Source organism: Falco cherrug, chromosome 4 (genome assembly GCF_023634085.1).
Source record: "Falco cherrug isolate bFalChe1 chromosome 4, bFalChe1.pri, whole genome shotgun sequence".
Taxonomy (NCBI): Eukaryota; Metazoa; Chordata; class Aves; order Falconiformes; family Falconidae; genus Falco; species Falco cherrug.
The window spans coordinates 79099269-79114481 of record NC_073700.1 but is presented as its reverse complement, the minus strand read 5'-3'; the positions used below and the strand labels follow the sequence as shown (position 1 = coordinate 79114481).

General features: G+C 37.1%; 1 protein-coding gene across 2 annotated transcripts in view; it reads right to left on the bottom strand.

Moving 5' to 3' along the window:
• Positions 1-4098: 4098 nt before the first annotated feature.
• The window catches only part of NXPH1 (neurexophilin 1), a 142337-nt gene continuing 131222 nt past the window's right edge, over positions 4099-15213 (bottom strand). For both annotated transcript variants that reach the window (XM_055710342.1, XM_055710343.1), the window contains exon 3: positions 4099-6025. In XM_055710342.1, coding sequence (XP_055566317.1) covers positions 5264-6025 — 762 coding nt within the window. In that variant the 3' untranslated portion in view covers positions 4099-5263. The remainder of the gene's footprint in view (positions 6026-15213) is intronic.

Genomic DNA, 15213 nt, shown 5'->3' with positions numbered 1-15213 from the left:
AAGGATTTAAAATTATGTACCTCATGCACAGGACATCAGTCCAAACTGAAGCAGAGACCCACCAGCTGTGCCCTTCAAACAGAATAAAAATATTGTATAGACATATTCCAATGAGAAAATAAACTGTACAAAACACAGTGATCTCCTTGTTAGTTTGGGTAACAATAGTACTTTAACTAATTAGCAGGCAATATAGAAAACAATGAAAATATTTTATTTTTAGCCATAGGATGCATCAATCCTTTTGGAGGGATTGTGCTACATGTATTCAATCATATTGTCAGATGTGGACTACCCAAGGAAACAACATTCTCATAGTTCTGCAATTTATTGTATCTTTAAAAATGACATTTTAATTTTAATCAGTGCTCCTTTCACAAACAGCAAAAAATGTTAACCTTATCCACAGACACTTTCTCAAATTTCTCTAGAGAACTAATTAATCTGTAGATCTGAGCATAATTTCAGTAAGATAATTCCCATTCTTAAAAACAAAAAAAAACCCAACCAAAACCAAAGAATAAAAAAAGAAATATTAGGCAATAGTCTGTGATTCCACTGTCAAAAGGTTTTTGAAAATAGTATTCATACTCGTACATTAAAGTGGTAACATGGTAACTCATCAAAAGACATTAGTACAAATGATAATCAGGGATTCCATTTTTTAATACATCCAAAAAATATATCAGTTGCTTTACTTCTCATGAATTCCAGATGAGTACAGTGGAATCAGAAGTTTTGCAAAGGGTCAGGAATGCTTGTATTTCATTGATGTATATTTGAGTATTTTAAAATAGTACTTTTTGAGAACTGCTTATTTTAAAAATCTAATTTCATTTACAATATGCCTCAAATTCATAAATACATGATTTACAAGAACTATGCGGCACACTGTTTCACTCTTTTGAAAATTGGGAGTTCTTGGCATCAAAACTATTTCTGAATAGGTGTTTTATACACTTCTGTGTTATGCAGCTTCTAGCACAAGAGGTCCTTGATGCAGCCATTTGATGTCTCTGGCAATGTTAGACACACAGTTAAGTGCAGATCACTAGAGACAAAATTCACTTCCATTCCTCGATGCAGTCAGATACAATTTGACCACCTCTGTCACAGAAGGACATAGAGGACCCATGTGATGCCAAGACTGCAGTTCAGTGTCTTCTGGTGAAGAGTAAGTCTTCAGATCAGATGCCTAAGCTTTAAGTTGGTTTTGCTGTAAAAGTAGCAGATATTTTGTAATCCCTGTTTTCCTCCACAATTCGTTAACACATCATTTTCAGAGTAGTTTATGATATTCCTACAGGATTCGAGATGCATGAGGCTATAATGATTTAATCACAGTAAAACTCCCTTCTGACTAAACCCCTTGACCTACTTAAATCTCTAGACTAACATGCACCAGAACACTACAAAACTTCCATTGTGCTCTTCTATAAATAGAGTTTGAATACTTCTTAGTTTGTTGTAAATTAATACAGTATTTTGAATACAGAAAAAAAACCCCAAATTTGAATAGTTTCTGACATTATACTTTTTAAGTAAGGGAAACTTTGAAAGACAAGATCTTTGTAAAGATGAATTTATTAGTTTGTTTGCTATCCATGCAAACTTGGGGAAGGGACAAAGCAATAAAACCTTGAGAGACTTCCTGAGGGAAGAAAGTATATTTTCTGTCCCATGCTGAAGTACTTTGATAAAAGTAACAAGTGAAAGGCTTTCAGCTTTCCATCACTGTTTAGAACTTTGATCAGTGATTTTTGCAATGTAAAACCACCTGATTCCTATATCCTGGATTCCTTTTCTCAAAAGCACAGAAGCCAGCACATAAGTTCTATCACTGACCGATCCAAGGCAAGTTTAATATATTGATCGTTGCTCAAGCACATGATCCCTGTATTTTTGCAACAGGAATAATTGGTTTCATTAAAATATCCCTATTTGTGACTTCTCTATGTAGTGAAAATTAGACACAAAGCATGCTTTAAGTATCTTTTTTTAAAAAAGTGAACAAAAAGGTCTCTTCTTTTCTTAAAAATAAAGAACTCAACCTTTTTTAATTCTAAAAATATACCTTTGGACATATACACCTTTATTATGTCTAGAATTAGTAAGTTATAGTGAGGCAATATTTGCCTGGCCTAGCACTCCATTAAGGCATTGTTCATGTGCAAGACCCAGATACCCATAAGTATATTGTTTAACTGAATTAACACATTCATGTTCATGAAATTCTTTTTTCAAATGGTAAAACAAAAAAAAAAAATTAACAAAGTTAGCAAACACGAAATATATCCCAAAGAGATTGAATGAAATGCAATGAACTAGTACCTATGTAACACATTATGTATTTTGATATTACATCACTGTTTCACAACCAGATCACCAAAAGAACTCTTCCAAGTTCAAACTCAAGAATGCTCATGAAGAATAGCAAGGTTCTCAAAGCCTTAAGACCAAAAAATTATATGACTGACTGTGACAGAGGCAGATAAAGTACCAACTACCACAATTAAAAGGATCAAAACATTTCACGATGAATAATTCCTTTTTGTATTGATGTTACTTGAAAAATAGATAAATAAATACATATGAACAGAATGTATATACTTCCATATATGGAAAGCTTAAAAAAGAATAAAATAATGAAACCATGCCAATAATAGTATTGCACATCCATTTTTCAGAAATATAAACTAGAACACAAAGCATGTAATGCTCAGTTGTAATACAGATCGCTAAGATTGCTAATCATATTTAACACTGGAATTCTACATACTATTAAATGGAAATCTGTATTGAACTCAATAGCAGAATTCCCACTGACTTTAAGAGAGTCAAGATTTTACTCTTGGTCATAGCACAAATTACTGTATGGTTTATATTCAGAACAGTTACTTTCCATAGAGCACAAATAAGGAAACACTACCAGTACAATCACAATTCCTGTCAAAGAAAAAACAAAAAAAAAGTATCTCAGCATATTCCTGAATGAGATCAGAATCTGGACTGTATGGCTGTATGGCTTGGAAAATTTCTTTCTCCAAATCTACACAGGGTCCAGGGTCACAAGTTTGTTCTGGGAAATGTCATATATAATGAAGAAATTCCCACAAGTGTATCTGTTTGAAGAAGCCAAAGCAATAATAATATGGAAGTCTCCTCTCCTACTTGCACATCAGTGGGAAAATATTTACTTGTCAATAATGTTATCCATTTGCTTTGTTTCATTCTCATTTAGGTTCTGCATATTTCAGTGAGAGGTCCACAACTGGAAGTTGTACCGAACTTCTGAATTTCTTGAAACATTACTGGAGTGTTTATTAGGACTTTAGAGGAGCTGTTCATGGTGCTGTGCATGTGTGGAAGCTGACCCATACCTGTATTCACAGCTTTGACACGAGAGCACAGAACCTGGGGGTGAGGGTGGAAGGGGGAAGAAAGCATTGCCAGAAATGATAATATGATAATTTTGAAAGATATGAGATGAAATACTGAGCTCTTCTTTGGGCAGCCTTCTTTTAGGTGTGGACTTGCTACAGTTGCTGGTTATCTGGATGCTTGGGGTAAAGTATGTCACTATACACAAAAAAGTAAATATATAAAAGCTATGAGCTTTTGTTTACAGGAAGAAAATTCCCTTGTACCATAAAAAGGGATCTCTTCATTCCATAAAGAGAGATCAGTGCCTCAGAGGAGGCTAGAATTAAGGCAAAGACAGGCCTGTGCTCACAGAGAGAGGCTCCATGTTTCCCCACTTTTAAATGATAATGATTCATTTTAAACAAAGCCCTACTCCTATAATTTCTTATCCTGGTGGGGAATTCCACTCAAGCTAGCAAGACCCTTCAGTAATAAGATCTGCTTGCTAGGAATAGGGCCTGAGAAATTTTTATGCGTTCTACATATATGTCTATAGGTATTTGCACACACACGCGCACAGGTGTACATATACACACACAAACATGCACACACACAGATTTATAAATATATGTATATATATGTACATACACAAAGAGACAATATTGAAAACCATGTCAGACTTGGAGTGTTATCGGCTCGTCAGAACCATTTAAACTACTATCTACGCAGTACATATTGAAACTCAACTTTAAGATTTTTTATTTTTATGTACAGTTCATTTTGTTTCTCTGGAAATAAAATATCTAAATACAGACAGACTGTAATGTTGTATATGTATAGCTTTCAACAATACTTTAGCTGAATAAATGCTTTGTACATAGTTCTGTCTTTTAATGGAGTTTACAGCTACATTGATAAAATGGATTCCTCATTTCCTTGATTGTTTTTAACCAATAACAAGCAGAGAGACAATTACAAGTTAATATTAATAAGCAGCTCAAATAACACTGGTTAAATTATGTACAATACAAACCATTCATACAAATGATGACTAGGATATTGAATTTCTTACAATATTTTGTAATAAAGATAAGACAGCCACTTATAACTTACATGTTCTCCGCCAGACATTTTCCTTCTTAGACATCAGTTGGAGAGTTTTTAAGTATCTTAGGTGGCCTAAACTCACCAGGTTTAAATAATCAGAGCTTAAAGAGTCAGAGAAACATGAAACCAGAATGTCTGCCCATCTTTACTAGGAACAGGCTCGCTCCATGGAAAAAGAGCCACCTAACACCACCTCAAATGTGCCTACTGTGTGCTGGACAAAAGTCATGATGCTTTGCTGTGTTCATATAATAAGGAATACTGAACTCTAGTCACACATTTTTCCCATTTTAACAAGTATTTACTCCTACAGTATTATTTACCAGTACAGCTACTCCAAGCAGTAGAATGCATGAGGGGGGATTATTGATTGGTGTGTACACAAAGGACTTTCAAAGTGATTTCCATAACAGTCTGTGTTAGAAACCATTCTCTGTTTAGTTAATCCATTTTGCTTGATGATAGGCTATCCTGAAACCTTAGGTATCAGACAATGAAAGCTCTCTTTAACAGGAATCTCAATAGATGTGAGCTGAAAAGAGTGTGTGTCTCTGTGTATGTGCATGGTTTTATTTCAAATCCGTAGTGATTTACAGCTAGATTGATACATGGAGCTGACTGGGCAAAAATTACATTAGATTGTTTTCCACTAACATATTTGCAGCCGTTTGACATCAGCAGCAGCAGGTAGACACATTCCAGGCAATAGATGTGGCCTTCCTCCTTGAGGTTACAGCCCTGTCATACAACCTCTTTTATTCCCCAGGCTTCAGTCTCAGACACGTGTTGGTCCTCACCCTGATGGGAAGTAGGGTGTGTCACTGTGGTAGTTGTAATCGGGACACACCTTCTGTACTAGTTTATAATCTGTACTATAAAAGGAAATGTAAATACAGATTACTTTAAAGGGCTTGGAGCAGAGCCATGACACGTGGCTCTGGGTCTGCTCCTGATAACAGGTTTTTGAAGGGTCATAGTTGCAGAGTGTGTTCTTGGTAGCCTTATCAACCTTTTCGTACTCAATTCGACAGTTAAAGGACTTGGAATCTTTGGCATCAATCACCGTCTGTTGTGCCAAGTCAAATTCCACTATTTTTGTAGGGGGCACTAGGCTCACAGATACATTCCCTTGACCAGTGGAGTTATGCCTGAAGTAAACACTAAACGTCCCATTGCCATGGTCAACGATTTTCCCTGTTATTAACAGATTTAGCTTCACAGTCTTGATGTTGGAATGAAAATCGCCCCAGCCAAACATTTTCTTAAATTTCCCAGTCTTGACGATGGGCCGTCTCTTTGCTCTAGGCCGAGGCTCTTGCAGGTCTGTGGAGTTCCTCAGCCAGTCCCAGAGATCTTGCTCAGAATAAGTTTCTGGGGCATCGTATCGCAGGTCCAAGTCTGTATCATTTTCCTTTCCACGAAAAGTCTGTGACAGCAGTCGGCTGATGGACAAGTCTTTGCTACTTTCTGTCCATATGTGCTTTAGTGTGGATTTGGAGCTTCCTGATTTTAGAAGTTCTGTTTTTCCTCCATTTGTTAAATTTGCACACGTAACCTGAAAAAGAAAGAAGGGGGAAAAAAAGGAAGGATATATTGAGATATGTAATACAAAATCCATCATTCCCACCTGAGACCAAAATGATCAGATTTCAAAATCATAGGGAATTTATTTTATTTTTGAGAAATTAAATTATATCTCTGTATTTAGTAAAACAAAACAGAAACACCTGTTTTCCTCTTCTTTTGTAGTAGTTTTTACTTTGTTCTCTTTTGCAGGTCTTTTACACTGGCCTTCAGTTTTAATCCCAGCCATTCACATTATTCTTCAGCCTGAAAGCTACTTCTGTTATGATGCCTGTAAGTGATGAGTATGTAACAAATTACTGCAAAAACTAAGGTACACAGCTATGTCATCCTCCTGTCTGCATGTGGCTTCCACTGGCCATTTCTCAGGGTGAAGTACTCTTGCTTGAATGTTCCCTCTGCAAAGTGACTGTGTCTTCCGCCATCTGGGCCATATCAATCTGTTGCTGGCCCTGGAGTCCAGTGTCAGGGTTCTGCCTTAGTGGTGCCAGCCTGACCATGCTCAGAGTCCATGTCATTATAAATCTAATAATAGTAATATAATTTTCCTACTCCTTTTGATGAGTGCATATTGGTCTGTGTTCTTGATAGGGACCTTCAGTCACAATGAAAATAGAAGTAATAGAATAATGAAAATGTTAATCAACAGCTGTATGTACTGTGTGCTGTATCTCAGTTAATGCAAGAGGAGTCACAGTCTTATAGTCCCTTACAGATTAGCTACTGATTTGCCTTGTCTGTATCTAGTATGACAAGCATTTCTCCTTTGTCACTTCTTTATTCACACCTTCCTCCACAAACCAAAAAGTGATCTATGCAAGACAGAAATCCATTTGTGTATTTAAAAGAAAAACAGGGCCACAAAGTTAAAAGTAATAATAAAAAAATCCTGCAAAATCAGTTTTAAAAAAGACACAATCTAGCAGCAAGTTCTTACAAAATCATAAACTTCAGACATAGTTTTCTACAGAATTTAGTGTCAGAGCAATTTGTCTTATTTATATTTTTTCTCTTTGCCTTAATTGTGTGGAAAACAGAGAACAGATGCAGTCTCGCAGCTGCCTAACACGCAGCACTGGTAGAGAACTCTGACAGAGCATAGCAGGGAGGGCTGGAACTGGCAGGGGCAGTGGGTGGGTGGAAAAGGACTGACAATATCCTTAGTCCCATTCCACCTAAAAATTCGCACCAGACACACTGCCACGTTTTTTGCATTTGAACTGCTCTGAAGAGGCCATCAAGTTTCTTATTTCTCTTTTCATGGCTACACAGGAGACTCTGAATATGCCTGTTTTATTCCTCCGTGTTCTGGCACTGATTTACGCGCTTCTATCATACTTGCAGTTTTATCTTTCTCTTCACTTAAAAATGAATTGAGTGTATTCCCAACCCAGGAAACCCATTGGAAACCAGCTAGTATTTAAATCATGTCCCCTGCCTACTGGTACAACTGGAGGTATATGTCAGGGAGGATATCTATCACAGCATGGCCTTTTCATTTTCTAACAATTGTGGAATTGAAGCATGCTTTCATTAGTTTCAGCACTTTTTCAAGGTCAGTTGAAGGCACATACAAAAAATCAGTCTAAATTGTCTTAAAACACTGATCAGATAGGAGGAAAGTCCTGAGCCTTTTACAGTAAATAAATAGGTAAATAAATCCATCACATCCCACACTGTACCTCCCCAGTGTATTTCAGGTTGGTGAGCCAGTAAGGATAAAAGATAAAATATGGGGGTTTTTTTGGATTTTTTCAAAGAGATTACCTCCTCCTCTTTTGAATGGAAGGACTAAAACATAGACTAGCATTTTGATAGCCAGTTTGTAGATGCTTCTTACCATAAACACAGTGAGCCAGGAGAGAAGCTGTAATGAAATGCACTGATGGTGCACTGCTTAATGAAGCAGCAATGAAGATGTCACAGGGAGAAAGAGACTCAGAATATAATTTTGCTGTGGCATATGGGGAAGGAGTGCAAAATAAGAAAAGAAATGTGTTTAAAAGGAAAAATGTGCCTGTGTAGCATTAATCTGTCAACCTGCTATGAATCTAAGCAGTTAGCTAGCACAGCTAGTATACCTGCAATCTATTTTTCTGTGCCACTCTATTTTTCTGTGCTCACAGCTTGGTTTTCCTTTGTTTTCCTTTCTGCATCCAATGATTTACATTTCATAGGATTACACTATAAGTTCCACATAACAAGATGTAATGGTATAAAAACCTTTTGACGAAACGGTCTCTTTTTCTTCAGATGTATAAAACCGAACACCCAGGAAAGGAAGGAGATATTTCTGAAATGGTTGCTGACTGATCTAATACATGTGGTTTTTTTGAAACCAGTATATTTCATGGATATGGATGATTCAGATTCCATGCATGCTATACTGCTTCATACCTGATCTAACAAATACAATTGATTGTTACTGTCATCGATTTTGTAATACCTGAAAGACTTCTGGTCATGCAGTTAGCCCCAAGACCTCTGTTTGCAATTTTCAGCGTGGGTAACCGGCTGCATACGTGATTAAAGACCTGAACCTGCCCTCCCTAGTCAAGTGTCTGTGTAAGCATTAGAAAAAAGAGCCCACAAGGGTTAATAAAAAGCTCTAGAATTCATTGTTCTTCACTAACATTTTCCAGACAACTGCTTTTCCATATACTGTTAGTATACTGTGTGCTGTAGAAAGTAGCTATATGTATCCTCAGAGACTTGCACACCCAATAATACGGAGCATTGCTGTGTAATAGAATTTCTGCAAATGCAGCAGTTATTTTCACATGAACTAATCCACAACCTTCTTCGCTCTCTCTGCTTTTCAACCACAAGGCTGCAATAATACAGGAAAGATCATGCAAATCCATGAGATTTTGCACTTAGTAGTGTGAAAACTAGCTTACTGAAACATAGACCTATTTTAGTGGTACATGAAAAAAGAATCTACTTAAAATGGCTTATGGAGAGCTAAAACACTAAGCAGCCCAAATTCTTTGGTGGCTTTTTTGTCCTCTTCCTTGAGTATATTTGCATATAATTCAGAAACTTGCATACTCTATCAATTAGCTCAGTGTAACTGGAGTTGCCTTCTTTTCCACAGCCAAGTGTCCCTCCTAGACAAAACATTTAAAAGTTTGGCCCACTAGTACTGGGCCTGGCTAGGATAGAGTTAATTTTCTTCATAGCAGCTCACATGGTAATGTCCTTTAGCTTGTTGACCCAAACACTGGTAGCACACAAATGTTCTAGCTCTTGCTGAACACCGTTCGCGCAGCATCAAGGCCTCTGTTTCTCGCTTGGCCCCTCAAGTGAATGGATTGGTGGGGTGCACAATAGGTTGGGAGGGGACACAACTGAGCAGATGCCCTGAACTAACCAATAAGACATTCCATACGTTATAACATCAGGCTTAGCAATTAAAAGGAAAAGAGGAAGTTTCAGGGAGAGTTAGCCATCTTTTGGTGAGGAACTGGCTGGGCATCACTCTACCCATGGGAGGTAGTGAGTGTTGCCTTTGCATCACTTGTTTTGTTTTGCTTTCTTCTGTCTTCTTCCACTTAACCTTCACTTATTAAACGTTTCTTATCATGACCCCCAAGTTTCCTTGCTTTTATTCTTCCTTTCCTCTTCCAGTCCCACGTCCCACTGGGGAAGAGGGGGGAAGTGAGCAAGCAGCTGTGTGGCGCTTAGTTGCCCACCGGGATTAACCCACACCACCAATACATTGAAATATATCAATGTTGCAGAACAGCTGAGGAAGGGGATTTCCTCCATGACTGCATAGCTAGAAGTGGGTTTTAATTTTATGGTATCAGAAGTGTCTGCACAGAACAACAGTAAGGAGCAAAAATATTTAGATATGCTTATCCAGTGCTACAAATGTCAGTGGAAAAGCACTCAGTAAGCATGGCAGGCTGACCTTTGGTTCCAGTCTTGTACTTTTAAGGGAAAGTACAAATTTCCACTACCTAGTAAAGTTTACTGGTATCAAAAAGGTACCAGAAGCTGCCTGCCTGGTAACTTTGTTCCAACAAATAATGACAAATTGTTATTCCATTTCTTCTTCTGCTTCTAGGACGGAGCAGACAGTGGTTTCACTGGGCACAATATCCCAAAGCATCGTTAAAAAAGACAGGAATTGATCTGTAATTCAAGTTTTACTCCATTAAAACATAATACTCCATTAATTATGTATCCTCCTTTTTGATGGTGACTAATTATTTATTATGATGTTTAACATCATTAAATGTATTTTAATGAATATATGTAGTTTATTTAGGACTTCCTAAAGTAAAGGTAGTTTATTTGTCTCAGAAATTTTGGCGTTGTCTTTCAAGACACTGAGCCCCAAATGCTTTGGCAGGTCAAACCTGAACATTTGGAGCAGAGAAAACAAAGTTGGAAAGGGATGTCTGGAAGCCATGAAATCCTCAAGTGGTGATTTAGGTCCTCTTCTCAGTGAAAAATCAACCACAGCTATGTTAACATTAATTTAAGACTGATCAATTTGAGATTTTAAAAAATAGTCATTCAAAGAGGTACAGAATGCCTCTTGATTTCTCACTCTTTTATTTTAGCTCTATTACAGTTCATTACCTGTAATTACAGTATTGGTTTAGAAATTATGTATTTATTCCTCTGAATGCATGACTACTTGAGGGCAAATGAAAACATAAACAAACAATCTAATACTCAGGATAGAAAATGTCTCTCTTCAGGTAAACAACTAATCAAAACCCAGATCGTTTTTGCTGGCATAGTACTGTAAGAATTTGGCAGCACTGTGCTTGAGTATGCTTTGTATAAAAGAGTTCAGAATTTTCTTTCCTCAGCCAGATATTTCAGATACAGCATGGGTAGGAGAGTACTGATGGGCATAACTATAAACTGGACCATTATCAAGGCAGGACAGAACTCAGAAAATTTTAGTTGGGTCCTGTTTCTTCATATTAATCCTGTTTATGTAATGGGTGGAGAAAAACCTGGACCTACTTTACTATTCTACTTGGATCGATTTTTTTTTTTTCTATACCTGTCTACGCAGTGTACAAAGTTACTAGTGGCATGGAAAGATTTTATTCAGTGAGTAATTTCCAGACAAGTCAAAGCCAATATTCTGCAGGAATTTGACCATAAACAAAGAAACTGATAATGGAGATATGATTATAATGGGAGGTGAGTAAAACACAGTGAGGGACTTGTACCTGTTACAAACTGACACTTTGGAAAGGGAGTACAAACATGGAAACCCACGCACATTAATACTGCACAGAAACAGACCTCTCTGGTTTTAAATTACAAGCCTTTTTGTTACATGACATGAAAAGAATCAGGATTGGTCAATAAAAAAATGCAAACTCAGATGAATCTGACAAATGGAACAGAAAATCGTGATCAGCTGTGCCAAATGAGAACACAGAAGCGGCTATGCAGGATCAAACCAAAGACTCGTTTAGAAAAACATCTTGTCTCCAATAGCAGCTATAAGAGGTGGTGCCTGGAGAAGAGCAAGAACATGGCAAGCATATGATAGTCCCCTAATTTCTTCTCAGCTGTCAGATTCCTAAATTTCTCTGCTAAATATTTTTTGTGTGTATCTTTTCTGTTTTAGTAACTCTCAGTAGACTGCTCTTCTGTGCATTTGTCCACTCTGACCCTTTGTAAATTTTTAACCTCCATGACAACCTTCAGCAATGAGTTCCACAGTTCTGTTCCCTTTTACTGTTTGTTTTGAACCTGGCTCCTGATGCCTTCTTTGGAGAACCCTTCATTCCCCAGATGGAAAATTCAGTCTCTATCCAAATTTCCCATGCTCCTCCTTAATTTTCTTTGCTACTACACTTTACAAATTTTTTCTGCAAATATCAGTGAGTGGAAAATGTGATGATTTCTAGCTACACAAAGAAGCCTACTTTCAGCCCACCAGTACATGCCTCAGCTATATCTATTCATAGTAGTAAAGAAATGTTGATCACTTTTCCAACCCTGAGTGCTAGCCTCCTGGGTCACAGAAATAATCCATTGTATGGAAGCCATTCTATACCTATACATTTAAATTCCCTTTCTGTCCTTTTCTGAAACATACTCAGTTCTACTCAAAGTTCTGTCTTTAAGATAGGGAAAACAGAATTGCACATGGTATTCAAAACGTGGCAGAACCATGGTCTTGCATGATGGCAAATGACCTGTTACTTTATAGAAGTATATATATATGTATAAATATATATATTTATATATATAGAAATACATATATAGAAGTATAAATAGAATAAAATTCTATTACACTTTTTTCTCTACTAATTCATAATATTTTATTTGGTTTTGATCACTAATAAGCAGTTAACTGATGCTTGCATGGAATGGTCATAAACCTAAAATCTCACTCCTATTCATATATGAAGATGGGATTTATTTTTTCCCCATGTGTTTCACATTACATTTACTACCACAGAATTTCATTCCTTAGTGTACAGCCTATTTAGTAATTCTGATAAGATATTTCTGCCATTCCTTACTGTTGGCTCTTATCTTTTCTATGCTGAAATATTTTGTCATCAACAAACTTTCTCACTCACCTTTCTCAGGTCATTTACAAATACATTGCACAGAAAAGGTCCTTGCACAGAGCCCTGCAGAATTCATATGGTGAGCTCCTTTCATTACTGACCATATTAAAAGAAGTATCTGAAGTTCTCAACAATCTTTTTTAAAATGATCACTTGGGATCATTCAGTTAAGCATAAAAAATAGAAATAATAGAAATTTTTGTCATACAAAAATCAAAGGGAAGGCAAAATGTTTTTACTGACTTTAAGTCAGGAAATTGAACTTAATATACACTGTTACCACAGTTTTTGTGAGAACTACCTTAGGATTCATAAAAACCAGCTTAATACTATCAACTGTGCTCAGCTCAACTTTAAATTCTGTATTTTTATTGTTTTAATCTATGAGCTATCATGCTTGTTCTGAATGGCCATTTTTAGAAAGCAAATGTGGTTAGCTGAACTTTTTTCATCATTCATACAACAGAGGTTATACAAGTCCAGAAGCTGATATAAATTCAGCTGACAACAGCTGATATAAATTCAGAGAATTTTAACATCATTGAAATTAGTGTGGTTCTATCAGTTGAGATCTGTTTGAGATCTAACCACAAATCAAAGACTAATTAGAAAATTTGTACCTACAGCAAGATGAGGTTACTAATAAAACAGCAGAGACTGCTTTGTTTAGAGACATTTTAATTCTTAGCAGTTGTTGATCATAGAATATTAAGATACTGCAGTGGGCTGTTCTGTAAAAGAAAAATAACTAGCAAAAGTTACAGTTTTACAGTGGTCTTCTGCACAATGTAAGTTGCCTGTTATAAATAAGTTTGTAAAATAGCAAGTCTCAAATAATTTTCAGGAAATGCAAAGGTGATAAAGCATCTTCAGTGGTTGGATTCCAATGAGAATACTGAAGAACTACCATGTCAAATCTTGCTCCAGTCTCAGTTCCTCTCACCTGCATTCACACTGACAGTGGACTAAGCTGTGGCACTGCCGCAAGTCCTAGTGAATGGTAACAGACTGATGAAAGAATGTGGCGGCCTGCCACCACATGTTAGAAGTCAGAACGTGTTCTGTGCCAGCTCAGCCCATGACCTAGGGTGGGAATCACCTCACCAATCACCTCATTCTCCTGAAATTCAGGTCTTAGATATAAACTACTCATCTAGGCTTATTCCATAATCAACAGAGAGAGACAAAGAGAATGAACTACCTCCTCTATCTCCATGATGAACCTTCAAGGATTGAATAAATGTTCTTCAACTAGATGGTTAAGGGCAAGCAAAAAAAATCTGACCTACAATGCATAGTTTGCCCTGGAGACAACACCATGGAGGGAACAGAAAGGCTTCAGAATGGAAGCTGGACAGAGATTGCTCTATCTAAATGCTTTCCAAACTGCTCTAGTCATTATCAAGTCCACTGCTCCCTGTACATCTGTAAGCACACTCAGGTTAGCGCTGTGTTACTCACACAGCAAGGTGTGCAGACTTACTACTATTGCTCCTCCTTTTAGATAAAGGAAATTTCCCATCTGGAGGTTTCCTTTCAGAAATGGCGTGGCTTTGTGCTATTCTGTTATCTTTGGGGTTTGATTTAATCATACTAACAATTTCCCCAGGTATTTAGAATCTGAAAAAATAATATTCTTGAGCCTGTTTTGTTCACTAGTGGCTACAAAAAATATTTAGTATGCAGGTTTGTAAAAAGTGTTTACTCATCTCAAGATAAATAGGCACTTGAAACCTATCAGACCTAGGTTTAATTATGGAGACATTTCTTCTGGTAGTAGTGCTTTAACTAATATTTTTCTCTTTCTCCTTTTTTCCTTTATTTCACTCTGCCATTACTGCCCTCTCAGCTGTGGCAGTACAGCTCTTCGTAAGAACCTATGAATTTCTTTCCTTTCACAAACTTCCACAGTGGAAATCAGACTCAGAATTAAACATCCAGGCTTCTCTAAGTGCCTGGAGAAGACCGGGAACTTTGAACCAGGAATCAAAACCACAGATCCATGGGAGGAAATAATGAAATGCCAGCCCTAAGGAATGTTCCACCATTTTTCTGGAAAGCAGGGATGAAGACAAGCAGTGCTGCCACTCTTGTTTTTCAAAGAAGGAATCTCATTGGTTTTTTCCTTCAAAGATGTAGCTCCTAGAGAAGAAGGAAATTACTGCCATTGCCTATTTAAATTCAGATCTTGAGAACATGAGCAAGTCAAACTTGTCATCCAGTCCTATACCGTGCATCTAAAAATGGCTGAAAGTTGGTTTTTGTCAATGAATCCAAAATCAGGGAAACAATATACCAGAAAACCTTTCCAGATCAAGAACTCCATAAGCTGGATTGGTGGCTATGCATTTAATAACTGTCAACTACCACTTACAAGAACTTGCCTGTTTCTCTTTGAAACTTCCAGCATCTGAAACACCCTGTGACCAGTAGTTCCACCTCTTAACTTCAGACTGTCTGAGGAATCTTTTGCTTCTGTTTGTTCTGAACAAGTAACCTCCCAGCTTCATTTGATGCCACCTAAAATTCTTGTCCAGCAGGCCACAACAAAACCTAGCAAGGCAGCAGCATTTTTCCTGTGGAAGGAAAGGCCAGG